At 40.4% G+C, this 27,052-nt stretch overlaps 1 protein-coding gene across 1 annotated transcript in view; it reads left to right on the top strand.

Moving 5' to 3' along the window:
- Positions 1-27,052, top strand: part of AGPAT4 (1-acylglycerol-3-phosphate O-acyltransferase 4) — a 68,831-nt gene that overhangs the window by 19,808 nt on the left and 21,971 nt on the right. The window contains exons 4-5 of the mRNA XM_059469317.1: positions 17,726-17,895; positions 25,815-25,976. Coding sequence (XP_059325300.1) covers positions 17,726-17,895; positions 25,815-25,976 — 332 coding nt within the window. The remainder of the gene's footprint in view (positions 1-17,725; positions 17,896-25,814; positions 25,977-27,052) is intronic.

The raw sequence follows: 27,052 nt of genomic DNA, 5'->3' as shown, positions 1-27,052 counted from the left end.
TATTGTCAAAGTATGGCACAGTGCCCTTGACACAGTCCTATAGTATTTTATTTATAAAGCAACCTGAGTTATGCTTGTCAATGTTGATATAGTGAAGAGTTTTCATAGGACACTTAGGACTGCTTTCTTAGCCTCTCTGAAATGTTTTGAGTAATCTGTGCAAAATGTATTTTTCTCAAGAGCTATTTGTCTACACAAGCCTTTGTTATCTTAGTTCCACACTCCACATCCATACAAAGCCACTGGTGAAGGTTATGGAAAGTTTACAACAACTAGTGGGGCAAAATTGGAGGCCAGATTTTATAGTCTTGCAAAGGGAAGATGTTGATTTGAACTGTTAGAAAAGTAGACCATCTCCTTAGCCTTCTCTTTTCTCTCAAGCCAAGCTGTGGCAATAACTGTGGAAATAGAGTGTACTAAGAAAATGCCCATGTTAATTTTAATGTAGATAAATGCTAGAAAAAATAAACTTTAGTGGAAATCATCTACCCTGAAGTGTCATCTACTCTAATTCATTAATGTCTTCCTTCAGCCCATTTTCTAATACCCTTCTATACCTGTTTTGTACTTATGACAGTGCTTCTAGTTTTCTGAACAATTCTCCATTGAGACCAAACCTTGACTTTCTCTGCTTTAATTTGGAAAGACAGAAGGAGCAATCACTGCACCAGATTCTCCATTTTTTTGCTGGTAGAGTAAGATGAAATGTGTAATGTGTGTGTGTGTGTGTGTGTATGTGTTTGCTGCATCCATCACAGCTTGGACTTTTTTTCCAGATTGTGTTTGTGGAATTGCATTAATTGCTATGAGTAAAATTCCTATGAGTAAGTCCTCTACAGTGCCTAGCATATGCCTCCATATTTTCCCTACTGTCATTAACTTGCTGTATGAACTAATAACATTTCAGTCCTTCTCATTTTGTGCCCCTTGCAGGTGTTGTTACTCAGTTTTCGTAGGCGTTCAAGTTTTGTCAGTGAGCTTGAATAGATCACACAAGGCTGTGTGCTGATTGCAGGCATGCTGTGTGAGCATGGTGAAGGTGTGTTTGAATGACGTCTGTGCATGGCCTTTACCAGAGTTCCTAGTTCAGCCTACAAGGGATGTGATCTGTTTTGCTCAGCTCTCAGTTCAGGAGAAAGGGACTGCTTTCTGTGAAAATGAATGTGAAATGCCTCTCTAGCTTTTCACAAGACTAGTGAAAAGCTAGAGAGGCATTTAGTCTGATCTTTAATGAAAAAGGCATCTTCACTGTCACTGATACTATTTTGTTATTGCTGGAGCCTTTGTAGAGGTCACTTGTCTTCATTTTCCTTTTTTTTGCATCAGATTCCTGAAGAAGTGTGATGCTGATAGTCTGCAGCCTGGAAGGAGAGATGGCAGGGAAGCAGTAGGTGAACTGCATTCTGTTTGGTGTCTAGCATCACAAATAACAAAAATTATAGCACATTTTGTTAAACATTAGATCTGGCCAGCAAGCTTCATAGATTCCTGAACTGGGGTAAATTTTGAAGTGTTTACACAAAAGTATTTCTATCTGATACAGCATAACTCAGGAACATGATATCTAATGATCTATGGTAGCACAGAATCTGAAGACATTCTGGTCCTACAGTTTTTTATTCATTAAGGATGAATATCACAATCAAAAGATCATTTCATATTTGTAGAAACCCCATTTAAGCTATAGGCCTTATTTTATTGCTGAAATGATACTGAAACTGAAGGATAGTCCCTTGATGATGTGGAAACATGCAAAGAAGCAGAGAGTAGCTCAGTCATCAGCAGTTACAAGCAAGTAGAAACTAGCAGTAATCCAGTCCTCTCCAGGAAAGCACAGTACCTCCACAGGAGGGACTGCTGTGGGAACTCTGAATTCTCATGTGTTCAGTCAGGGAAGGGATCTGCTGCTGGAATGTCCACGTGAGGTGCATTGTCTTGTCTCATTTACTGTTGGTTTGCTACATCCTCTACCCCCTCCCACTCCCTTTTGGGCAATGTGCACCCCTGGAAGTGTATGTCCAAGTGATTCCTCCTCATCCAAATCAGTCACATACCAGCAAGTTTTCATGGCATAGGTTTTCAGGCTCGTCCTGTAACAAGAATTGCTGCAACTGGGCCAGTGAAAGTATCTGGTATCTGACTACTTTTTTGCAGGAGGATTTCCAAGCCAGTAGGAACCAGTATGTCCTTTCAGCAGATACTTGAGGTGTTTCAGTGTGACACTTGAGATGAAGGAGCTTCTGAGTGCACATGCTTGGTACTCTCTGTGGCTAGGTGTTTGTTTCCTGCAGCTTGCTTGCAACCTTCAGATTAAGGCTTCTTACTTAAGGATTGTGTTGTTTTCTCACTTCTGAGACTGTTGCTGAATTTCCTATACACCCATCTTGGAGTAGTATATGCTTAAACATGTTTCATCCAACACCATATTCAGAAGGAGGAATCCTTTAACTTTGAGTAAGAAGCCAAATAAAAATGTGTGCAAAAAATTGTTTTCATCTGCTTGATTTCAGAAAGAGAGTTAGCTACTTTGTTCCTTGCCAAAATATAATTTGAAACAAAATGTGGAAGCAGAAAGAGATTACAATGCAGTTGTTTGTGTACAGATTGTTTTGCTCTTCAGTTACCACACTTTTATTAGTACATTACTTCTGTGTGCTTTTTCTTTACTCAAGCAAATTGCTCTAGTGTCAATAACTAACATTTCTTTTCTCTCATGATTCTAAGTTCACTTAGCTGTGTTTCTAAATTGAATCTCCTGTATATTGCATCTCCAGGTGTGGGCTTTCTTTGAGAGTAAAGTTTTCTTTCCATAAATCTCCTAATACATGAGAGATTTTTCGTTGTACTTAAATTTTTTACTGCTCTTATGCTGTACTTATATGACCCTGTTTAAATGACCCCCAGATCAATATGTACTGCTAATGAAAGATTTTGATGAATGAATGAATGCATTTGCCTGTGTTAGGTAAGGAAATGTAAATAGCGATTGTACCAACTCAGTTTCTTGATTGCACTTCTAAAGAAGCTTACCCTTGTTTTTTTGAAAACTGCAGCTGGGAGGCTTTGGTCAGCCTTGCTGCTGTGAAGGAGCTACTCCTGTCCTTGTGGATTTTCTCCTGTTTCCTAGGAGTCTCATACCATTCTCTGACATTTTCCTGGTATTTCCCTTTGCCAGTAGAGTATCTCTTCTAAAGATGTGCAATGTGCTAATCCTCTGCAGTTTGCTGAGGACTCTAAACTGGAAATCTAACTATAGAAAACTAAGGAATCTGTTACTTCCTCCAAACTCATATAATTTATTTCTAAGGCCTATATGACAGACTTTTGCTATTCTTTGTACAAAGACAAAAAATAGAGAAAGAGATGTTAAGCTTGCAGTATTCAGAAAAATGCTTGCATTGTATGGATTGGGTTATATTTTTACCCACCACAATATATCAATTATAACTTTATTATTTGAGCATATATTTTCTTTAGTGCTCATGAAAGGAGGGGGATACAGGCAAAATAGCTGACATACCTCTTTATGTTTATGTACTTAAATTATCTAGTTTAAAATTGAGACCATAGTGCATTTTCCTTTTAGTAATACAGTATATTTTCATAATTTTTTTTGAATACAAAGAGTTCAGAAAATTTCTGCTTGGATTAAAAGTTACCATGAAGCTTGTCTGTCCTATGTCTTCACAGGCTCTTCATTAATTTATGCTTAAAATTCAGGGTTTCTTGAAAGGTGATTTAAATTTCTCTGGTTGCACAGTGATAGCTTGTAGCTTCTTTTTGGTACCTGCAGTTGTCAGGTGAGAATTCAAAAAACTTGAATGGCATATCCATGAATCTTTGAGATGCTATAGATTTCTTCATGTGGAAATCAAATGATGGTTGAGAAACAGATAATTTTGCAAGTGCGGGTGAGCAGAACAGCAAACAGTGTCCCAGAAGCAGCCCAAGCTGCATGGGTTACACTGTTGTATTTAGGTACTTAATATTTTTGGGAAAGAGCTGTCCTATGCTGTTTCTCAGTGTATGTGCCAGGTAAATAAGTCCTTGAAAAGTTCTTTTTCTGTATTGGAAAGGTGGGGATGGGAAGTGGACCTCTTTTAAGAGCAGTGGTATGCTGAGTTTCTCCTGTGTTGCATAGGAAATTGGAGTGCCATAGGAATCTTCAGGACTATTTTTCAAAGGTGGTTCCAGTGAACAGTATTAGAAAGTGGAAAATAATGTTGAGTACTTTATCCTAAATAGTGTGGCAATGATAATGCTGTCTTTGACCTGCATATAGAGCTAGGATGCTGGAGTCTCTCCTTTATTTCCAACTTGTGTCATTTTCATGCTGGATAAAACTCCTGTAATCATGATTGCATTTTTAAGCAAGGAACACTTAAAAAAGGAGGAGGAAGATTGTCTGCTTCCATATATGAGCAGTGCCTGTTGCAGGTGGGTACTTCTGTAGGATGTCTTTCCTTGAGATGAAAAATAAATGCTAGTAGCAGTAACCTCTGAGACTAGCTTGTCTGTCTGGGAGGGCACCATTGCTGATGACTGGTATTATGTTTGGAGGGGCATTCCTACTGCTCCCTTCACTGCTTCCTTAGCCCTTCAACAAGGAGCTTTGTGCTGACCTTTATGGGCTGTCCAGGTTGGATAGAGCAGCAGGAGGAAATGCCTGGCTGATTGTTATCTGTGCTGACTGGGCCTGTTACCAAGCCAGGAGCTGCTGGTTTGTTGAAAAGTGGGAGTACTGCTAAATTCCTTGGGGAAGAAGGATAAGAGGAGCCTTCAGATGTGAGACAAATATCTCTGACACGTGGCTGTTAAATAATTAATTTTCCCAAAGGGTTTGAAAAGAGCATTTCAAAACACTGACTATTGCAGATCTGTATGTGTGTTAAACCCATTGTGCTTGTGAGGCTGGCTTTGTTCCACACTCTGTGTAACTTGGAGAGAAGAAGCTGTTTTGTAGGCAGATTGTGTCAGGATAAAAGACAGACAAAAGCTGTGAAATTAAATGTTTGAAGTATGCAGCTATTTTTTGTTTTCTTCTGAAGGGATGGTTGCTTTATAACTTGAAGCATGGTGATAGCTAAAATGAACAGTGGCTAATGAACAAAACTTGTTTCTCCACTCCTAGCTCAGAACTGCACTAGAGAAAGAAGGATCACTTGGAAGTTTTTTCAAGAATGCATATGCTGACTTAAAATTTCTTGCTCACCTGAAGAAATACTAGATTTTACATTTCATGTATGTTAGGTTAGAAGGAGAATCTATTTGATTAAACTTGGATTATGTTTATGTGTTTTGAGAGGGAAGGCAGTATGGGAATGGGAACTGGATTGAAGTTCAGAAGTGAGGTGGTGCGCCAAACACATGCAGTAACTGGAAGGGTCCTGTGAAGGCTTGTGCCCAGATCAAATGCTGGGTCAGATACTGGAGACATGCCTTAATTTACATGTTTTAACCACAAGTTTTTGGTTCCTATCATGGCACCTATGAGGAAAGCCCACTCTGGCTTTCTGTATACCATGAGGACTTGTGCATTTAACATCTTGCATTAAATCTGATTCTGATCTTGATTCCCAAAACAATTTCAGTTTGGCTGCATTACAGGAATGCTGGCTTGGCCATATTAAACTGTTTGTAGTTTATTTTCTTTTGTGCATTTCATGTGAGAAGCCACTGATGACTGCCCATCAAAAAGGGTGAATCCCCTTTTTATCAATAGTGTTCTGTTGTGTTAATTTTATAAGAAAATCAAATGGATCTTGGTCATGGAGCTGAGACACAGCAAGCACCAGAACGATCATTGTGTAATACAGTCATAATGTTTTAATAAAGCAGCATATTTTTCACTTAGTACATTAGCCACTTTATGCACATATATATGCAGGTTTTAATTCTACCACTAAACAAGCACTGAGATGAAATTGCTAGGAAGATCAAAGCACAGATAAACTTTAGCTTTCTAGTAGGTGTGATGAGTCTAATCCTTATTTTGTGTAACTCAGCATGGTATTAACAGTAACTAGACCAGAGACAAAGATTATTTTTATGCCAGTTGAAAATCTGGCCATATTAAGTAAATGTCAGTGTGTGTTTGAGGGAAATAAAGAAAAGTGGAGGGGAAAAAAAATCTGTGCACCATCAGTCATTGGTTTGGTTTGATTTGGTTTGGTTTTTAACAGTGCAATATATTTGGTCTCTCTCCTTATCTGTGATTTTTATCTTGAAGTTATGTTGACAAATTAGTAAGTGTTGGGCAGAGGTGATTTGTTACCACTTTGAAGTGAAAGCTTTGTTTGTACTTTAATATTCAGAATGACACGCTTTATGAAGTGTTCCTTTAGCATACCCTTCTAGTCACAGGCTGCCTCTGTGTAGTGCATTCCTTGAGCAATTACCTGTGAGCTCCTCTTTCAGCAACCTGTGTGTGCCCTGTGCTCTGTAAAAGAACACTGCCTTGTGTGCTTACCTGAAGGCTGGTTCTGTGCACTGCATACCCTGCCTTAGCTCTCTGCATCTGAGGGGTGAGCAGTGGGCTCTGGCCAGCCTGGGGCTCCCTCTGTCCCCTCTCCCAGGAGTGGTAATGGTAGGTGAAATGCTCCTTCCTGTCCACATTCCTTGTTGGGTCGGCTTTTCGATAAATGGCCAATTCTGATTTGCAAAAATGAAGCGTATTTTAAAACACCATTTTGAATCCACTTTTAGATTTATTTTTTCTTTGCTGTTCAGCTGGTTTTTTCTTCACTAAGAGTAGAGAGAGGCTTGCTCTTCACATTTGATGCTGGATCCTCATCAGAGTAGAAGAAGCTCTACTCTTTCTCTTCAAGAGTATGTATCTCTTGCATAAAGTTTATAAATCAAAGTCTTCCATGTTGAACCTTGAAATCTGCTCACTTGCCCACTGCTTTATTATGTCAGGGAGTGATCTGATATGCTGGAACATCTAGATTTGGAAGACTGGGTTGAGTTTTTCCTTGTGGAAGCCTCCATGCAAGCTTTGTCCCACAGAGGCAAGCTGTTGGAAAAACCTGTGCATGACATGTAGCTGAAGCTAGAAGCTTGGCTCACAAGCTTCTCAGTCACACCCTTGGCAGCCAGAAAAAAGCTGAAAGGAGTGTTGCTCACAGCAGCCTAGTACATGAGTGATTTCTGTCCTTCAGCTGAACAAGCTGATGTTTCTTTCACTACAATTGCATTACTTGGCAATTCCACTTGGAGAAAGATTTGAACTGGTAGAAATTACACCATTTTCAAGCCCCTAATTAGACAGGACCTCAAGGCTCTTCCTGTTCCTTTTTCTTAGTTCTACTGTGGTGCAAGATGTTGCAAAGACATTAATCAGCAGTATTGATACCAGAGGAGGTTCTTGTCTAAGCCTTCAAATACAGCTCAGTAAACTCCAATACTAAATAGTGTTTATTTGCTTTGGCTTTCTTCTTTCCAGCTTTTTAGGCAGGACTTTAGAGGAGATCCCAAATGGCCTGCACAGAACCACAAAGACTTCTGGCACAGTGCCACCTGGCAGCCTAAAAGGTGCTGTCTGCACTCAATAGGTCTGATAGAGCCAATGCTGTTACTGTGCTTCTCTTAATTTTGCATGTCTGAAATCCTGTGAGAAGTCTGGATGGCCTTCAAGAAGAGTTGTTTCTAAAAATCTGTAGGTCTTCCTTAGTAAAGAGGAGGTGTGAGCCTGCATGAGTTAAAGCTGAGTTTCTGATCCATGGTAAATCAGTAGTGTGTATGGCCTGAAAGGTGGGAAGCCCCTGTTGTTTTGCAAGCTGGTAAATGCTACATCCAAGTGGGTGAGTCACATGGATCCTGCATATCTTTCATTTTGAGAAAGCTGAGGCAATGAAGGTGGTAGAGGTAATTCAGAAAGGAATAAAGCTAAATTCAAGGAAATAATGGACTTGCAATTGGCTGCCTTTTTTTTTCCTGAGATTCCAGTACAGTTTTGATCAGTCTGTAATGGGATAATATTTTGCTACCTAGTATACTTTGTGTAATATTGTATGCCCTTGTTAAATCTTGAAAAGTTTCCTTCTTTTTTTTTTTCCTGTGGTGACAGAAATACTCATGATAAAGTTGACAGAAATATCAGTAGTGCATATGCATATGATTTTATGATACTGCTCTACTCCTGACATGTGCATGACTAGTTTGTATGACAGGTCTTTATTTTACTACTGCTACGAGTCACATTGGGCCTTTTAAACTGTTTCTCTTGTACCAGCCTGAAATGATGTGTCTGGCTGCTACTCCTCATAATTTGCAAAGCACTGAATAGGAGAATGGCCTGGGTTACCAGAGAAGCAGAGCCTGACTTTTCTAACTTCCAGAGGTTCTCCTTCTGCAAAATGAATAGACGAGGGTAAACTCAGAGCTCATTGATGATGCAAGATTTTAATGGACCATGTAAGCTAAACCTCTGTTTTCTGGGATGATTATTCAACACAAATAGTTCTAAGAGTACAACACTGTTGCTTGCACTAGATATGAAAAAACAAAAAGCTTATTACCTCTTTGTGCAGAATTTTTGCAATGATACTGAGCCACTGGGACTACATAGCAGGAAGATGGTAATGCTTTTTTTGTGGATACCCTTTCAGTTCGAGCAGTGAGAGGTTAAAGAAGCAAATGGCTCATTTACATCCTCATCTGCTGGAGCACATGATCTGCAGGCTCTCTGAGCAGGTTGTGATGTTCCAGCAGTGGATTAGTTTTGTAAAAGCTTTGAGGAAAGAGAAATGCAAGCACAATCAAACTAAATGTGAATTGAGAAGCTCTAGTGTCCTTAAGTGTGGTGTAATATTGTTGTTACTTTGGATATATGTTTGTCTTAACAGAATTTGCACTTTCTCACGTGTGTTATATTCTTCAGTGAGAAAAAATGGGGATTTTCATATATTTATATATTTAGATATTTTCAATCATCTTGAAGTGTTACAGGCTGCACCTAGGACAAAAATCACCACTTGAAACTTGATACGTATATTTGATCTGTAGTACTTTATTTTTAATTCATGAAAGCCATTTGTTTGATTTGTAGTTTCTGACCTTATTGTCCCTTTAAAGAACATTTTGTGAAAGTCACTGATAGGGATTAAGAAGCTAAAATAAGCACTGGGACATAGTTCTTGTCTCTCAAGACCTCACGTGATGAAATGCTGTAAGATTACAGGCAGAGAGAGGGAATTCATAGAATGCAAGTGAAAAATGAATAATGGTTTTGTTCTGAACAGTGTTCTCAGTGATAGGGGTTCTGTGGTTATTCATCATTAATTCTGATTATATAATACAGGAGCTTTGTCAATTTTTTCTTCCATTATTGAAATTCAGGTAGAATATCTTGTGCAGAAGAAGGCTAAGTAGAAGTTATACGCCTTGACTTGAGTCTAAAAATTAATTGGTTTAATATTAACGCTATTAATATAACAAATATAATTATAATTTGCTATTAATATCATTAATAGCATATTATATCTGGAAATATGTTGATATTTCTCCTGAGTGCACCAGTTGTCTAAAATCAAAATCCAGATTTAAACGTTACTGGAAAAGTATAGAAACCTTGGAAGCCATTAGCCCTGGTTTTCCTGTTCTGCCGTTCTGCAGACACCATAGTTCCTTCTTTTTGTGTTTTCACCTCTATGAAATGTAATTCTTGATAACTAGTGGTTTTATTTAAAAATACTGCAGATTTTATTAGGATTTAATTTACCTTTTGTTGAGTTTCCTAATTCATTTTTCCTATTTGTGCTGAAGATTGCTTGCTTTGGCAGCTTATAGTTTTTTTCTATCATCAGTCATTTTTCTCAGAGATAAACTCATGTCAGTTCTTGTCAGTAGCTGAAAATGCAGGTTAAATGTGATGATGGCAGGGATTTAGAGCATCAAAATAATGGGATTTTTTCTCTTGTTCTGAAATGCTTTCCTTCTAAAGCCCAAATTTTTCATTTTTCATTTCAAACTAAGGAGGATAAATTTGTATATATAGACATAAAGGCTGTTGCAAGAATACGTGCAAGAAGGAGAAAGATTGTGTGAGAATAAGTCTTTTTAACTAAATACGTGAGGTAAACATGATTCACTTGAGTCAAATAACTCCCCTAATGCATAGGGCAAGATAAACCCACTCACATGAGTGTGTGTGCTTTTGTTCTGAATGAAAGCATGAGACCTAAGTGTGGACAATGCTGATCACTCTATAATTAAGGATTCATGTCAAAGAAGTCAATCATGGTTGAATAAATACAAGGTAAGACTGACATCTATTAGCTTGGTTCATGTTTGTTTATTTGGATACTCAAATTTTGAGGTCCAGGCCTCCTGGCAGGTGATTTTCAGCAGAGAACTCCCTTGGGAAAGGTTTCTGTGTGGTGCTGCCCTGCTTAAACAGAAGCCTTTGCTGATTACTGCAAGATACTGTCTTCCCCTTGGTCCACTGAATACTCTTTTCAGCCTGGGGTAGCAGAGTGTTTCTGAGTCTGCAGTGTTTCTCAAGCACTGATGGAAGAGAGGAGAGAGGTCTCTAAGGCAGTCTGTTTGGAAAAATCTCACTTTCTTTCCTAGTTACAGAGAATAGGACTAGAAAGGAGTTAGTGAGCCATTGAATTTCTAGCAGTGATAAAATGTAGTGTTTTTAAGATGATTCTTACTCAATTTACAAAGCTGCTATGCATTTTTATCTGACAAAGTAATCACAACGATCTTCAGAATATTGGATGCCTGTAATTTCAGTCACTTTAGACATGGATGTTCTTCAGCTAGTGGTATTTAGCTTAAATTGTTCTTGTTCTGTACTGTTAACTTTACTTATCCATAAACCATATTTGTGGGGAGCCCACCCAGTCCTCTTCTAGCATTTGTTTTAAAGCTCTATTGAGCCAAACTTTTCTGCTTTTGGGTGATCCTGATAGACCTGGTCTGCATCTGCTTTGTTTCAGTGTTTCCTTCCTGGGCATGGATGTTTGGTACTGGTGTGCATGCCCAGAGATTCTCTCAGTCGTGCAATGCCCAATTCCCTTCTCTCCAGGAACAAACATCCTTTGCCATTGTTTTCAGTCTTAGGACTGCATAATGTGAATGGAGCAGAAATGTTCAGTGGCAAAATAATGTTCCCAGATAATTCTGTCATTTCCAAATTATGAGGCTCTATTTTTATTAGTTCCGCAAGATTATTGCATCGGCAAGAAGCAGCGATGCATCCCATGAAAACTAATTCCATTTATGTTACCTTACCTCTTAAGGTCATCTGAGTCTTAAATTCTATTCTGACTCTGTATCATCCACAAAGTTTATTAATAGGAATTTCTTTTATTGTACTCTGTGAATGGCTTAACATTGCCTAGAAGTGGTAGATTTGAAGTCCTTTTTTTTTTCCTGGCATTTCTGGCATCAACAAAATGCTTGAAAAGAAATGGTACAAACTTGAATACCTGATGGCGAGTACTTTTTTATTTGGTATTTTATGAGACCAGATTTGTAACCACTTTGTACTTACTAGATCTGATTTTTTGATTCTACCATTTAAAGATGGTACTTACTTAAGCTTAATGTAGGTCACCCTGCCTTCATTTAAGCTTCTGGTTTGGGATTTAGACAGCAACATGCCACCCTAACGGTACAAATGAGAACTGGAGTAACATTGTATGTACTGTTCATTTAAGCTTCATTGCTTCAGCATTTCCATCAGTGGGACACAGAAGTTACCCCTGGGGTAAGGCATGATGTGGGGTCATATTTAATGAGTGCTTGACAGGAGAGGGATGTGTGATGGATCAGGTGATGTTTTGCTTTGTCCTACGTTAGTCTGGGTGCCAGAATAAGAAAATTGTTAATCTCTTTAGAAAGTGGTTGCTGTGCAAGCCCCAACTAATCAGATAAGGGCTGTCAAATGCTGCATTACTGATCACTGCAGAACACTTATTAACACCTTATTTGAAGTTTTTTCACCTACAAGTTTCTTCTCTCAGCACTCATCTCTTCTCCCTGTCTGCGCTTGTACAGATGAATGTCCTAGGCTTCCTGGTTTATGTACATCAAATACTGAATAATGTATTAAAAAACATCATCTAATATTCATGGAACCTGACACCAGCTGCTGTTCACTGAGATGCTTCCTTCTGCTAAGGACAGAGCGGAAATTTTCATGCTATTTCTTACCCAGAAAATGTGTTTTGTAGTGCAGGCCTCACATAGCAGTTGTGACATAAACACTCAGAAGTATAATTCTTCAGATTTCCTTCTCCATCCTCACAATCCACCTTAGAAGAACGTACTGTTGGTGTGCATGTGTCATGGGTTGAGTCTGTCCAGGTGTCAGGCACCTACCAAAGCCTCTCACTCATTCCCCTCTGCAGCTGGACAGAGGAGAGAAAATTAAACAAAGTGGTCCTGAGTTGAGGTAAGAAGCAAGAGAGAGATCACTCATTAAATAATATCACAGGCAAAACAGCTCAACTTAGAGATGTGAAGTGAATTTATTACTAACAAAGCCAGAGCAGGATGATGAGAAGTAAAAGAAGCCCTTAAAAACACTTTCTCCCACCCTTCCCTCCTTCCCAGACCTACCTCCTACCCCAGTGGCAGAAGGAGACAGGGAATGGGGGTTATGGTCAGTTTCTCACCCGTGGTTTCTCCCACTGGTCAGGGAGAGGGGTCATTCCCCTGCTGCACTGAGGGCTCCCTCCCACAGGAGACAGTTCTCCATGAACTTCTCCAGCCTGAGTCCATCTCAGGAACAGCAGCTCCCCGCAAACTGGTGCGATGTGAGTCCATCCCACGGGCAACAGTCCTCCCAAAACTGCTGCAGCCTGGGTCACTCTTCCATGGGGTACAGTTCTTCAAGGACAGGCTGCTCTAGCATGGGAGGAGGGCCCCTCTCTCCATGGGTCTCCCATGGAGTCTCAGCCTCCTCTCAGGCATCCCCCTGCTCTGGTGTGGGGCTCCTCCACAGACTGTGAGTTTGGTGGGAATTACCTGTGAGCAGTGCTGTTGGACAGACATCATGAGGTGCTGCAGCAGGCACTGCCTGTCCTCATGGTTAACAGGAGGCTCTGGCATATTTGGTCTTTACTATTTGGGGTGATGTTGTCTGGTTGAGGACAGTTGGGAGAGGGTTAAGGGAAATGGATCATGTAAGTGATTTGTCGTCAAAAGTATTGTTTTTATTTGACCAGTTGTGACATACTTGAAAAATTGGAAAGGATTTGCACGCAGAAAGCCTTCTTCAAGTTTAAAAGAGAAATTGCAATATTCAGATTAAACTCATGTTGAGAACAGTTGATTGAAGGTTAATTTATCTGTTTCCCCATTTAGCCTGTCAGAGGAAGGAGAGTTGGTACATAGGTATTTAGGTAGAGTAGGGATACAGAACAGACAGTGACAGAACTGTCTGTGGAATAGTGTGTTGGAGATACACAGGCATCGTGGAGGTGGCATTAACAATAGCTTCATAATCATCATTTCCCAGCTATCTTTTGACTGGTTTTAGAGTATTATAGATTAGGCTTTCTTTAAGAGGAAGCAGAAGTCACTTGTATGAATCCACCAATATGGAAAACATGCATGTGTTCTCAGGACAGATACATGTTGTTTCTTCTTCTCAAATAACTTGTCACTGTAAGAGGGTCAGTGACTTCTTCCCACAAGCTTATTGGGATCACCTGCTAGCTGGAGTTGGTAGCTTGAGCACTTCCTTTAAGGCTGTCATCTCCCTTCTGCTGATAACTAATTCCCACGAGGAAGTGAATGTTAAGATCTTTGTAATAAACCCACTGGTCATGATGTGCCATTCCTAACAGTGAATGGTTTAGTCAAATAGCTTGGAAGGGACACTATTTCTTAAAGATATGCAGGCTTAAAATAATAAAGCCTACAAGTAGGCCAAGGATGCCAAAATCAAAAAATATTTTTGGGGGTGTGTGTACACGTGTATAGGAAACTGTTTAAAAGAAAGCATTGGAATGAGACTGGTGTTCCTTTTGCACAGTAGCTTGCAGTGAATGAGCTGTAAGCATTTGTTCTTTGCTAAGCAGTTCCTCTGTGGTGCTGCTTCTGCACACAGTAGAAAAAGCCAGTGGTGTTTTGGACAACAAGAAACCACATGCGGAAGAGAGCAACTGCCTGATTTTGTGCCCATACAGAGCAAACATCAGTGCCATAGGAACTTGCCAAGCAACGTGTTTTCTTTCACTGTTTGTTGTACTAATTCCTTTGGTCAGCATGTGCTATACTGTCCCCAGTCATTTGTGGCAAATGCAGCACATTATCTGTGTTGGAATATGTGATTGTTGAAGAAAGGTACGTTAAAATAATTTCCTGCAAGCTAATGTATGTAACTTGGAACCTGAATATGTGAAGGGGCTGTGCTGTGCTTATCTTTCTCCTTGCAAGCACATCCAGTAACTCATTGTGACGAGTGGGGAATTAAAAGTCACCTTTCTTCCTTCCTCTCTGTTGGTGATTTCTGTCCTTAAAAGCACAGACATGCAATTAGTTAAAGTGTTATTCGAGGAAGTTGCTTAAAGGGTCTTCCAAGGACACTGGGGCAAAAATCTGCAAAACCAGACCTGAAGACACAAGAGAAGAGTTTTGGTTGTTTTTCTTTTTAAATTTGTGTGCATGATTCCCCATAACCCTTCCCTACCATCAGCCAGTACTTTTGCTGCAGGACAGCTTTAAGGGAGGGAGAAACAAATCCAGAGATATCAATGGTTTCACCACCAGCTGCAGTAGATGGTGGGGGTAGGGAGTGGGACATGTGGTGGTGCTAAGGGAAGAGGGGACTGGATTTTGGTCTTCTGTTTAAACCCACAAAATCACAGAACACCAGGCATCCTACATTTCCCCACAGGTAGAAGACCAGGCCCTCTGTGTTGGAGTGAACCAGAAAACTCCATTATACCTCATTGGGGCAACACATTCATAGAAGAGAATCTGAAGCTGGAAAGCTGATGCTTGGTCTGGCTGGGCTTCCTGTATGACCTCACTTATCTGGGGGAAGGGAGAGAGGCATTGCTTAACTTTCCAGCTGCAGGGGTTTTTTCCCCCAAGAACTAGTTTCTGTTGCCCCTCACAGGAAAGATATATATGCTTTTTTATAAAAATAATTTATTTTAAACATTTTTCCTGTGGACATGTAGCAATATTCAGCTCTGAGTTCTAGTTTCATGTACCTAATCAATGCAAGCAGAATTCCTGCCTTCAAGTTTTCCTCAAAATTACTTGCAGCTTCTGCAGAGAAGAAGGAAGTAGAGACCTGAAATAAATGCCCGGTCAGGTTAGACAGCAGAGTGAAACACTAGAATAGCCTCTATAAGGAATACTTGGAAGTATTTAGTAAAACTCTCAGGCAGCTTTGCAGTGAATTCAGAGGTTTAACCCTCCCTGTGATGCACAGAGGGCTTATAAGTAGTTTAGGGAAGATATGGACTTGCTTTTCTTAGTTTCCTGTAGACTTCATTCTATGAAAAATTCTTAGGAAGTGCCCCTAATAGGTGTAGTCTGAAAATCTGGAAAGGTAGTAAGTTATTGTAAGGCACAGACTCTGGACTGTGTTACCTGTCAGTCTTTAACCTTATTTTTGCATTTTTTAGAATGCTTTCCCCAGTGTTGTATGCAGTGCAGTCATTCATCATGCAGCCATTCACCCTGTTTGCTCTTTGAAATAATGGTCAACAGCTTGCCCGTTTGTTATGCTTTTATTTGTGTGGGAGAGTTTGCTATGCTTTTACTATATATTCCCATAAGAATTTTCTGAGTTCTTTTTCTTGATGTTGCCCTGATACACAGATTAAAGAAAATGAAGAGATTAAAGGAAATGAAGAATGTCATGGAGGGAAACAGTTCTGTAGCTCTTTATATAAGGTTGTGCACTTACTTGAGAATTTACAGATTACTGTTCCTGTTGAGTCAATGCAGAATTATGCTTTTAATGAAACTTTAAAATAGGTAAGTTATAGTTAATCTTGTAAGCAAATGTTTCCATGTTTATCCCATAATTACAGAATGGATAAGGTTAGAAGGAGCCACAGCAGGTCATGTGGTCCTTATCAAGAATAGTTAGCTAAAGGAATTTCTAACACCTTCTACAGAATAACAGTGTTAACTGTTTTAATGGCTCATTCTTGCAAAACTTTGAGGTGTAAGGCTCAGTACACTCTGTGTGCTTCCCTTGCCTTAAATGCTGTTTTTCATTTAATGGCTTACAGTTCAGCTCTGCCTTGGAGATTTTTTCCCTAGTTACTTATTCTGGAAGTGCTGGCATTGGAGCAGCTCAGATTTGTGCAGTGAAGGGCAAGGAAACTATCCACTCTTGCAGGAGGTAGGGGTGTTCTTTGAAGCAGGATGAGTGCTTTTTTTATTTCAGAGAGGTAAAAAAGCTCAAAATTCCTAGGCACACAGGGTATCCATGTTAAGCATTTGAAGTTATGATTTCTCTCTGCCATCAGCTTCTTCTGAAGCTAGTTGTAATGCCCTGCAAGGAGTCTGCCTTCAAAGCAGGGAGTGGAGATTTCAAGTTCCTATGGATTTTCTCCTCCCTTTGCCTTAATTCTTTGGCAGTGTCAGTGGAGCAATTTCTTTGAAGGTGGGAACTGCTTGAAAGGTATGAGCCCTCACAATGTGGTTGAATATATATTCATCAGCCCAGTTGTGGTGGTAAAACTCCAAGAAGTAAGCAAGTGGACTGATAAGTCAACCATTTATCTGTTTCAGAAACATGCTTTTATTAAGGTATATTAAGGTAATGTTACCTGAATAGAGATCGTCTGTTAGCCTGCCTGTAGCACTGTTAGATAGAATTCATTCAGATCATTAATGCCTATTCTCCAATCTACAGCACAATATCATCCAAGAGCTTCAGGCAGATAATTTTACTCATGATGGCTGGAAATGTAGACCTGTTCCTAGCTGGTTTATATTTTCTGTCAGTAGATGGGACCAGTAGGGAACGAAGTGGAAAAGGAATTCAAATGTGTTTCAAAGACTGACCTTGATCTTTCATGAGGTAAATGAGCATTTTTGGTGCCTTCAGGCTTGTCTTAAGCCAGGAGAGCATCTTGGATATGTCATCCTTCCAGCAGAGGCATTCATGTGGCACCAGAGAGATATGTTTCACTTAACAAGGAATAGCCCCTTGCATTAGACCTTTACTTTGGTTCAGAACTTTCCTGACAGCTTTGTCGGGAGGCAGACGTGCCCTTAACTCCTTTTCAGTCTCAGACAGACATCTTTCATTTAGCCCCACAGTACTCCCAGCTCAAGACATGGGTTGCTTTAGGACAGCCATTTTTTTCAGGTTTTCATTTTCCATCTCTGTGGAGATAGAGCTCTCCGAGTTTCTTGGCTTTACTGACTCACCTCAATTTCCTGTGCCCCAGACCAGAGTGATTTCGCTAAATAAAGGTTTGATTCACAAGTCTTGTGGTCAGACTTAAAGTTCCAAGCAAAACAAACACAAAGTGTACAGTACAAGCCTGTGCTTGATAATGGAACAAGCAAATAGGAAATGAAAGGCATATGATAGTCACTAGGATACTGCTGAGAAACCACTTTCCAGCTTGTAAAGATAGCTGTGTTTTAAACAGCCCTCTTACATGTTCTTCATTACAGCACTTTCTTTGCCACATGCCATTGAGGTGACTGATGTTTTCAACACATTACTGACTTGTGGTTTTGCAGATACTGTGTGCATTCACATATTTCTCATTTTTTGTTTCAGAGATGGTGATGTTGCTGGAATGGTGGTCAGGCACCGATTGCACCCTTTACACTGACCCAGAGAGTTACCACAAGTACGGGAAGGAGAATGCCATCGTAATCCTTAATCACAACTTTGAAATTGACTTCCTCTGTGGTTGGAACTTTTGTGAGAGATTTGGGGTCTTGGGGGTGAGTTTCTTATTATATAAGATAAATCTCCTTGGATGTGGAAAAAACAGCAAAATAATTGTGGTTTTGAATTAACAGATGTGTGCTCAAATTTCACTAGGCTGCGGTCCAAAATTAGAGGTGAACCTAAAGCAGTGCAGTGCAAGTGTGTGGAGACAGGATGGCTCAGGAAACCACAGCTATTTTAAAAGCATTGCAGTTAAAGCTGATGAAGGAAATATTTTCTTAACTTGTGGAGATCATTACAGTTATTTCTCTCTGTGTGTTTACTAAGTAACTATTGCAGTTCCTTGTGCTGCACAAAGATGAGCTAGCCCGTGATTCTTTCCCAGTTTAATTACAGAATTTGTTTGCTTTTTCCAGTGTAGCCTTACAAATCCACAGCTAGAGTTTGAATGATGTAGCCTGCCTCTCTCAGAATGAAAGAGCAGCCATCACTTAAGATGAGAGAGGCTGGCTACATCTTAAGTGAAAGCAGTAACTAAAAGCAGTAAGAGATGGGGGAGGCATGAGTTATACATGGTTGAATACACTGCTGCATTAAGCTAGGGGTTCATGTGCCTTTGTTTTCTGGGTTGCTTTTTTGTTTCCCCTGTCAGATCATGGGGATAATTCAAGCCCCCATCTAAATCAGCCTGACTTCATTCTGTGATGGTGATGATATTATCTGTCTATAAAGGATTTAGATAAGAGTTCCTCCCTCATAAGGAAGAAAACCAGTGGCTCATTTTGGCAGTGTTCTTCAGCATCCTTGTAGCTTTGATACTGGCCTCTGGCAAAAGTCCTGACCTTGGATTGTGTGAACTTCTGATTTTTGTGGCCTTCCCTTTGGACTTCTTGTGTTTTCTGGACATTTAGGCACCACTCCTGTCACTTTCAAATTAGAATAATGGCAGTCTGTTTAACAAAAACGGGGCCTTAAAAGGGGAGGAAAGTGAACCTAAGCATTACAGGCTCTTTGTGTAACCAAAATGGCTGTTGGCTTCTGAGTAACTTCTGCCATGTTATCTAGGACTTGAGTACAGAGCTGCAGGATGGCATGGAACAGTAGGAAATGTAGGGAAACCTGTTCCTATGTGCAAAAAACCAGTGGTGCTGAAGTACAATCTGTCTAATTTGGTAAGCCAAATGCCCTCAGTTCTCTAAATAAAGCTGTGTTTTAGAGGGTCAGAAAACACCAATGCAGAAAATTGAGGGATTGTTTCTGCACAAAGTAAATGGGGCCTGCAAGGTGAAAAATACCTTGTTTTACATTGTTGCTGTGTAGTTGGATGGAATCTTACTAGCTGCAATTTTTAATAGTTTTCCAAGTTAATAAGGTTTCTGTTTTAGCATTTTATGTTGTTACCTACACATAAGGAAACCACAAAGTAGAAACAACTGTTGAAATTACTGTGCTGCACTAAATGAAAAGATATTTTTCCTTTTTTTTGGCTGCTTGCATATATTATTCAGTTTGCATTTATGCTAATCTTAGGATTATTTTAGAAACTGATATATGCTGGTTGTGGTTTTGCTTTTTTTTTCTTTAACAGCAAAACAAAAGCAAGTAAACAAAAGACCCAAACAACCAACACAAAACTATTTCAGTCCTGAGAAATATACTGTGGCTTTACTTCCCAGAAACTGTTCCCAGAAGAAATAGTTTCCACGTGCTCTCATTTGCATAGATGTCTTTACTTAACAAAGCAGTGCATTTCCCTTTTGGGGCAACCAGCCCAAGTTCTTCTTAAGCCATGTTAAAAAAAAACCATAAAGAATGGAAAATACCAAACAGTGATTTTCCTGATTGGATTGCCTGTATTGCTGTACTGGTACTTGTCTTGGGCCAGTGCAAGGGTAGGTGATTGTGCAGTGATGAGGAGTGTAGGTGGGTGACTTGTGCTGCCGTACATGAGCTTCCCCTGTGCAGAGTTTCAGGGCATGGTGTGGCCCACAGTTAGGAACACAAAAACCTTTATGGCTGGCATTTAGGAAAAGAGTTCCAGGAAAGAGGCAGGTACACTGGGGCCTTTCTGAGGTGTCATAGCCTCTGGTGTTTTTTTAGCTCGGGGACTTTGTGAGCCATTGGGTGTTTATATTTAATTGTATACTCCGTGAAGTTTCTATGCAAACTTTGGGTACCAGCCAACACCTTGCTCAGCTTATCTCATGTCCGCTGCTGCTGAAAAGGAAATCTTGCACTGCAGTCTCCTGTGTCTGTTAATGATGCTTGTCTGCCCTGTTTGGCCATGTTTTAAAACTCTTTCAGTCTCTTTTCTGCCTTAACTAATCCAGTGAAGAGGGGAGAAATGACTGGGGAGGAGGAAGAGGGAGAAGGTGAAGAGAGATTTGAGCCAAAGGAGTTGGAACTGACAGTGCTTGGCTTCAGCAGGCAGAATGGCTTTGCTGTGACATCCAGCTCTGCCCTGCAGCTCTGGCAGACAGCAGTAACACTCTTAAGAGTGTCACATGCATGTTCAAACTCTCAGTATTTTACAGCTAGAACATTTCTTTAATGAAGCCCTTAAATGTAATAATTTTTTGCTTGGTTGTTGTGGTGTAACCATCCAGGCAGCTAAACACCACATAGCCACTTGCTTACTCCCTGCCCCCCATGGGATGGGGGAGAGAACTGGGGAAGGGAGGGGAAGGAATTTGGGCTTGAGGTAGAGTTTAATAGGACAGAAAAGGAAGGGACAAAAACAATGATAATCAATGATGTTGATAAAAGAATCAGAGTGTATAAAACAAATGATCCACAATGGAGTTGTTCACCACAGTCCAGTTCCTTAGCAGTGGTCCCCAGCCATCTTTCCCCCTGGTTTATATACTGAGCATAACATCAAATGGTATGGAATATCCCTTTGGCTATTTGAGTCAGCTGTCCTGCTGTGTCTCCTCCCAGCTCTTTGTGTCCACCAGCCTGTTTGCTGGCAGGGTGGTGAGAAGCCAGAGTCCTTGATGTAGTGTAAACACTGCTTAGCAACAACTAAAACATCCGTGTGTTATCAACATTATTCTGCTCCTCAACACAAAACACAGCTACTGGGAAGAAAATTAGCTCTGTTGCAGCTGAAATCCAGACATTGTTTTTGTTTATTTGAACATCCTTAAACTTGTCTTGCCCCTTTGGCTCCCCAAAAAAAAAGTCATTCCCTTTTGAAAACTGCCTTTCCTGATCTTAGTTGAAACATTGTGCATTTCTCTGCTCCTTCTCTTGTCTCTCTTCTCCTGAACTGGCTTTCTCCTTATACCCAAATTGCCAAAATCCCTACAAGTTTATAAAGCTCTATCAGTGTGGCTTTGGTTTATCAGTGTGATTTAGGGGTTGGGGTTTTTTTGATGTTTCTGGGAGATGGAGTTGCATAGTCTCTTGCCTGTTTTTAGGTTTGTGAATCTGAGTGTTCTACTAAGGACTCAGATCTTGGCATGTGTATGAATGAGGTTCTCTGCTGTGTCCTTCCCTTTTCCTGTCTGTGACATTCCAGTCTTAGGATTTACCTTATTGGGACAACCTAAGCACTGTGTCCCCATTCAAATGCATTAGTAGCTTTTACTTTCCTCAAGGTGTGTTGCTAACCATTCTCTTGAAAAAAGACCCAACTGGACACCAGAACTCAAAATCAGGACTTGGGCTATTTCTGAGGAGAGAGCTGTTATTCAGGATTCTTACCAAAAGTACTTTATTATGCTCCCTGCCTGGATTCACTGCTTTGTTGCTTGGTCTGACAAAGCAGCAATCAAATAGCTCTGTTAGTAATTTTAACAGCCATTTGTCTGAGATGAAGACATTAATATTGGCAAAAATTGCCTGTGCTTTAAAGCAAAACCTGCTGGTTTTAACCTAAACTACCAGTTCCATATGTCAGGCAACTTAATTTTATTTGAGAGTTGCTTATGTTGAAGCTTGCTGTTCCAAAAGCTGAGTGTGGCCTTAAATGTAGATGTGAGAAGATACTTTTTTCTATTGTTGTATGAGACTAATAGGTGTGTGGGCACAATAGATTGTTTGTGCATTTTAATATATTCACACATTTTTAAACTAGATTTGAAGTGTAAAGGGACAAAATCAGGCTTACTTGGTAAGTCTGTGTTATCTTTCCAACATGGAGAAATTTAATTCAATACGAAGCATGAGGAATTAGGAGCATAACTAAATTTCTGGAATGATGGCTTTGAGTGACTAAAGAGACATACCTAGCCATCATGATGTCACAGAGAGTATAATATGAAGGAGTGATAAAGTAGAGCAGTTGGAATCACTGAAAGTATGTCAGTGCTGAAGGGAGCCTGCAGAGCAAGTAACTTACAAGGCAGATTGCTGTTGCTAATAGTTTGCACTACAATGAACTTATTTTAAAACTCAGGAGCAAGTTTTGTTGGACACTTCCAGCTTTCACATTGATTTCATGCTGTTTGTTGTGCTCTTTAAACCAGAGGTGCTGAATAACTGAGGCTGGACATGTAGAATCATGATTTTCTTTCTTTGACAGCACAGTTGAGCAAATGCACTAAAGCAAGTTTGTAAAAATACTTTTTTTAAGGTGATGTTGGTGCAGTCATTCATGAAGGAGAGCTTCATGGGCATTTCATTTGAACAAACTTGGCCAAAATAAATAAACCTGGATTGAAATGTTAGTATTGTAGATAAGTTGTTCCTGTCCAGTGGTAATTTCATTAAACATCTGTTGAAATTACACCATTCTGAGCACTGAAAATGTTTGACTTCCTTCAAGAAGGCAGATTACGTGGAATAAGTCAGCACTTTTTAATGATTATTTTTCTGTTGAACAAGCTGAATTTGAATATTAAAAGCAACTGTCACATGTTTACCAAAGCACTTTAGTAAAGGAAAAGTTAGTGGCTGAAGTCAATTATAGTTGCACTTTTTCCCCCAGGTACTTTCACAGGAACTGTGCATGGGTAGATGACTGAAACAAAACAGCTCTAGTTATTTTAAGAGGGATCACAGAATCACAGAACACACAGAGTTGGAAGGGACCCACAAGGATCATCAAGTCCAACTCCTGGCCCTGCACAGCACCATCCCCAGGAATCACACCAGGTGCCTGAGAGCATTGTCCAAATGCTTCTCAAACTCTGTCAGATGGTGCTGTGACCACTTCCCTGGGGAGCTGTTCCAGTGCTAAACCCTTTCTTAATATCCTTTTCCAACCTAAACCTTCCCTGACACAGCTTCAGGCCATTCCCTCGGGTCCTGTCACTGTCACCACAGAGCAGAGATCAGTGCCTGTCCCTCCTGTTCCCCTCACAAGGAAGCTGTAACTGCAGTGAGCTCTGCCCTCAGTCTCTCCCAGGCTGAACAGACCCAGTGCCCTCAGCTGCTCCTCAAGGCCCTTCACCATCCTCATGGTTCTCCTCTGGACACTCTCTAACAGTTCAATGTTTTTTTTATGTTGTGTCCCCCAAAACTGCCCCCAGCACTCGAGGTGAGGCTGCCGCAGTGCAGAGCAGAGCAGCGCAATCCCCTCCCTTGCCCTGCTGGTGATGCTGTCCCTGATGCCCCCAGGACAGGGCTGGCCCTCTTGGGTGCCAGGGCACTGCTGAGTCAGGTTCAACTTGCCATCAACCAGGACCCCCAGGTCCCTTTCTGTGGCACTGATCTCCAGCATCTCCATTCCCCAGGATACAGGGCAGCTTCCAAGGGGAGGCCTGATGTATTCCTCCCTCTCAGGAACAGCCTTGCCAGCATAATGCTCTGAGGAGTTTCTTTTGTCTAATTAGTTCTGTTGTTAGCCTTCCTTCTACTGCTAGAACAGATGGGTGCATAAAATAGTGTGAGGCGATTTAGTTTATTTTTATGTGCATCTAAGGAGTCATACTCACACGTGTCTAAAAGAGGGCTTTTAAATTTTAAAAATGCATCAGCACAGTAAAAGAATCAGAACGTGTCCCAGGGAAGAGTTCAGACATCTGTTGTGCTTTTGTGGTTATACCTGTGCTAGAGAACACACTAGCAGTGTTCTGTATCTCACTTTATCTCACAGTAACGTTTCTTGGTATCACTGGGCTAGGTGCAACTTCTTTCCTGCCTCTTGTGAAACTCATGTTCTTTTTAAAATATGTAAAGTATTAAAAAATAGATATGGTGAAATAGTCATTTTAGCTAGCTTTTTGGACTATAATTTCTGTACTTTAAAGTCTGCAGAACAGCTATTACATTGTCTCTCCTGACACTGTGTTCTGGAGGCTTTGTGCCTCTACACAGAGTACACTTAGGTTAGTTTATGGTAGTTCTTATGACACTCAACACTTTAAATAAACTTTAAGAATATGTTGAAGTTTCTTCTCTTTTGTGGGGTGGAGGTGGTGGGGACAGGGCTGCTGTTGGCCTCCTTGTGCAGGAAAGTGGTAAAAGGAGAGCCTGTTTCTCTGTGCCCAGTTTGTGGAGCTGGAAAAGGAGGCTGAGTTCAGTGTTTCTGCTCTCATGTAATGGGCACTAATGTACAACATGGCTTGAAACTGAAATTGCTGCAGCTGCTTCTCAGGGGAGCAGTGATCTGAGCCCATCACTGAAATTATGAAATTCTCAAATTCTGAAGAGGGAGCACTATTATTGATAGAGATGATTCCCCCATTCTTAGAAATGGAACTCTCTGTCATCCTCTGTTCTGCTTCTGTGTAACAGTTGCTGGTGAAGCTGTGTGATGTGCACTTGCCTTCCAGTCTTAAGCTTTTAGATAGCTTAATTATTTAAGGAATTTTCCTTCTCAAGGAAGGAGAGCAGATGAAAAAAATGAGCTAAAGAATTAGGTCAGGTCTCTTCTTGTAGCAGCCAAATGAACTAGAGTGACTAAAAAAGTAAAAGGAAATAGTTTCTGTTGATGGTAACTTTTACCAATAAGTAATTTCTAGTCAAATTCCATGCCCTGGAATCTATCTGCAGAGCTTTTGGATGGGTTATCTTATAATAATATCATGGTCAGAAACTGGACTGTAATTACTCCCATCTTTCTTCTAAGGAAGGTTTTTTAGGAAAGGCTGAAGCAACAATTTCTTTATGAACACAACACATACATGTGCCATTTTATTGATTAAATAACCAAGTGAAATGTAGGACAGCTCACCAGGGTGGGCTGGCTTGGAAGACAGGAAAGGAGCACATGGAATCAGTTCTCCTGCCCTAGGGGATGTTAGTCTGAAATGATCACAGAGTTAAATTCTGGAGTAGGATTAATTTACAGAACATGTTGAATGCTTGATGAATCACAGACTTCCTGTCAAGTGTCTGGACCAGTCACTTCAGTGTCTGTCACACCTATGAGACAGAAAGACTGCTTTTTTGTTTTTTCCTACTCCAGAAGCATGCTTTGATGAGAAATTCGCTACTCTAAGTATGCCCTTTTATAAACAAAAGTGAGCACAAATTAAGTATTCTTATTGCTGCTGTTGTTTCTAGTGTTTATGGTTTCTTCTATTGGTAAACCATGTGTGCATAGCATCAGTATGTTGTGCTGCAGTGGCTCTGTGACTCTGCTTTTTATTTTCCTCTTTTTTTTTTTCCCTCCATGTAGAGATGTATAGTTTCAAGGTATCTTAAAGGAACTTGAGCTGCCAGTGCCAGGATCTGATTGAATTAAGAATTTTGATTCATACAGCTCAGGTTATTTACATGGATTCCTCCATGTTTGAAGGAATTTGGCTTCGCTTTTGGGTTTCAGTGTTTGGGTAGGAGAGAGCAGCACACACTCATATATATTTAATTCTAGAGGTCTTCCATGCAGATACCTGAGATTAGATTTGACTGTTCTGTCCTATGAGAGAACCTTATTTTTCTTTGTTTTACTTTTACACTGGTGTTAAAACTGGGTCTGGTCAATATAAATGGATATCATTGCGTCTAACTAAGTCCCATACCCACACTGCACTCTTAAGTGGTTTAACCCTGTTTGTGTTGCTTTGATTCTGTCCTGCAGAGTTCCAAAGTGCTTGCAAAGAAGGAGCTCTCCTACATGCCTATCATTGGCTGGATGTGGTATTTCCTAGAGATAGTTTTCTGCAAGCGCAAGTGGGAGGAAGATCGGAAAACTGTGGTGCAGAAGTTGCTCAATCTCCGGGACTACCCTGAAAACTTTTGGGTGAGTGGTGCTTAACAAATGGAGTGTGAGGTAGCAGGAGTGAGAGGCACAGGCAATATGTGATGCTTACCAGATTGTTCCTGAGACTTTGGATTCATTAGCTTCCTTGGGAGTATCAGGAGAATACTCTCAACTGAGTTCTCTCTGGAGTTTCCCATGTTCTGTGCTGTCTGTTTCCTTCTCTGTAGTGTGGAGCCCTACAGATACTACTGCAAAAATACCTGCACTATGATGCACTCAGTAAATTTTGTGGTTCTCTCATTACAGGCACTGGATAGGGGTAGATGCAGGGGCTCATAGCTGTATAACAGATGCATGTGACAATGCTGTATTGAAGCACATCAGCTATATTTGTTACCTTAGCTCTCCTTTCACCTTACATTGCAGAGTTAATATACTAGAGTTTTCTCCTTCCCAGTGATTCTGCCATTTCTGGGAAGGTGTTTGGCCAGACATGTCCCAGTAGAAGTAGAAGCCACCTGGTCAGAGAAGTGGTCTAATGTAGCCATTGTCTCTGCTCAAGGGAAAGAATTGGTGTAACTTTTCAATAACAAGAAAGTCTTACTTTTTGGATTACCATAATTTTTTAGTATTCACCATGCCTGGCATTTCTTTATCTGAGAATGAAAAGGCTTGGAATTTTTCCCTCTTCTCAGAAATCATAAAAATTGTAGTTTTTCTGAGCTAGTGATGGCAAGAGTGCAATTCAGTTAAAGAAATGGAATTTTAAGCAGCATCCCCAGGGCCTACAGAAACTATGCTGTTTCCTCATGAAGATGTATATGCTGTATTTCTCATACTCTGAAACAAATTCCTTTTGTTAATTGTCATTGGTTTAAATGAGTGCTAAGCAATCAAAACTAATCTCTGTGCTTCAGTGTTTATGTGACTTCCAGGCAGGAGGCTGTCTGGCAAAGGGGTGATTCTGGGACTTCAGTTTCAGTTTCTCTCCAGACATTTGCCTGTGCTCTGTGACTTCTGTACATGTAGGCAGCTCCACTCTAATCAGTGAGCACAAGCCACCACCATCCTGTAGATTCTCTTGTAGAGGGATTGCTAAAAAGGAGCTATACCTA

This window comes from Ammospiza nelsoni, chromosome 3 (assembly GCF_027579445.1).
Source record: "Ammospiza nelsoni isolate bAmmNel1 chromosome 3, bAmmNel1.pri, whole genome shotgun sequence".
Lineage (NCBI taxonomy): Eukaryota > Metazoa > Chordata > Aves > Passeriformes > Passerellidae > Ammospiza > Ammospiza nelsoni.
This window is presented reverse-complemented; position numbering and strand designations above follow the sequence as displayed.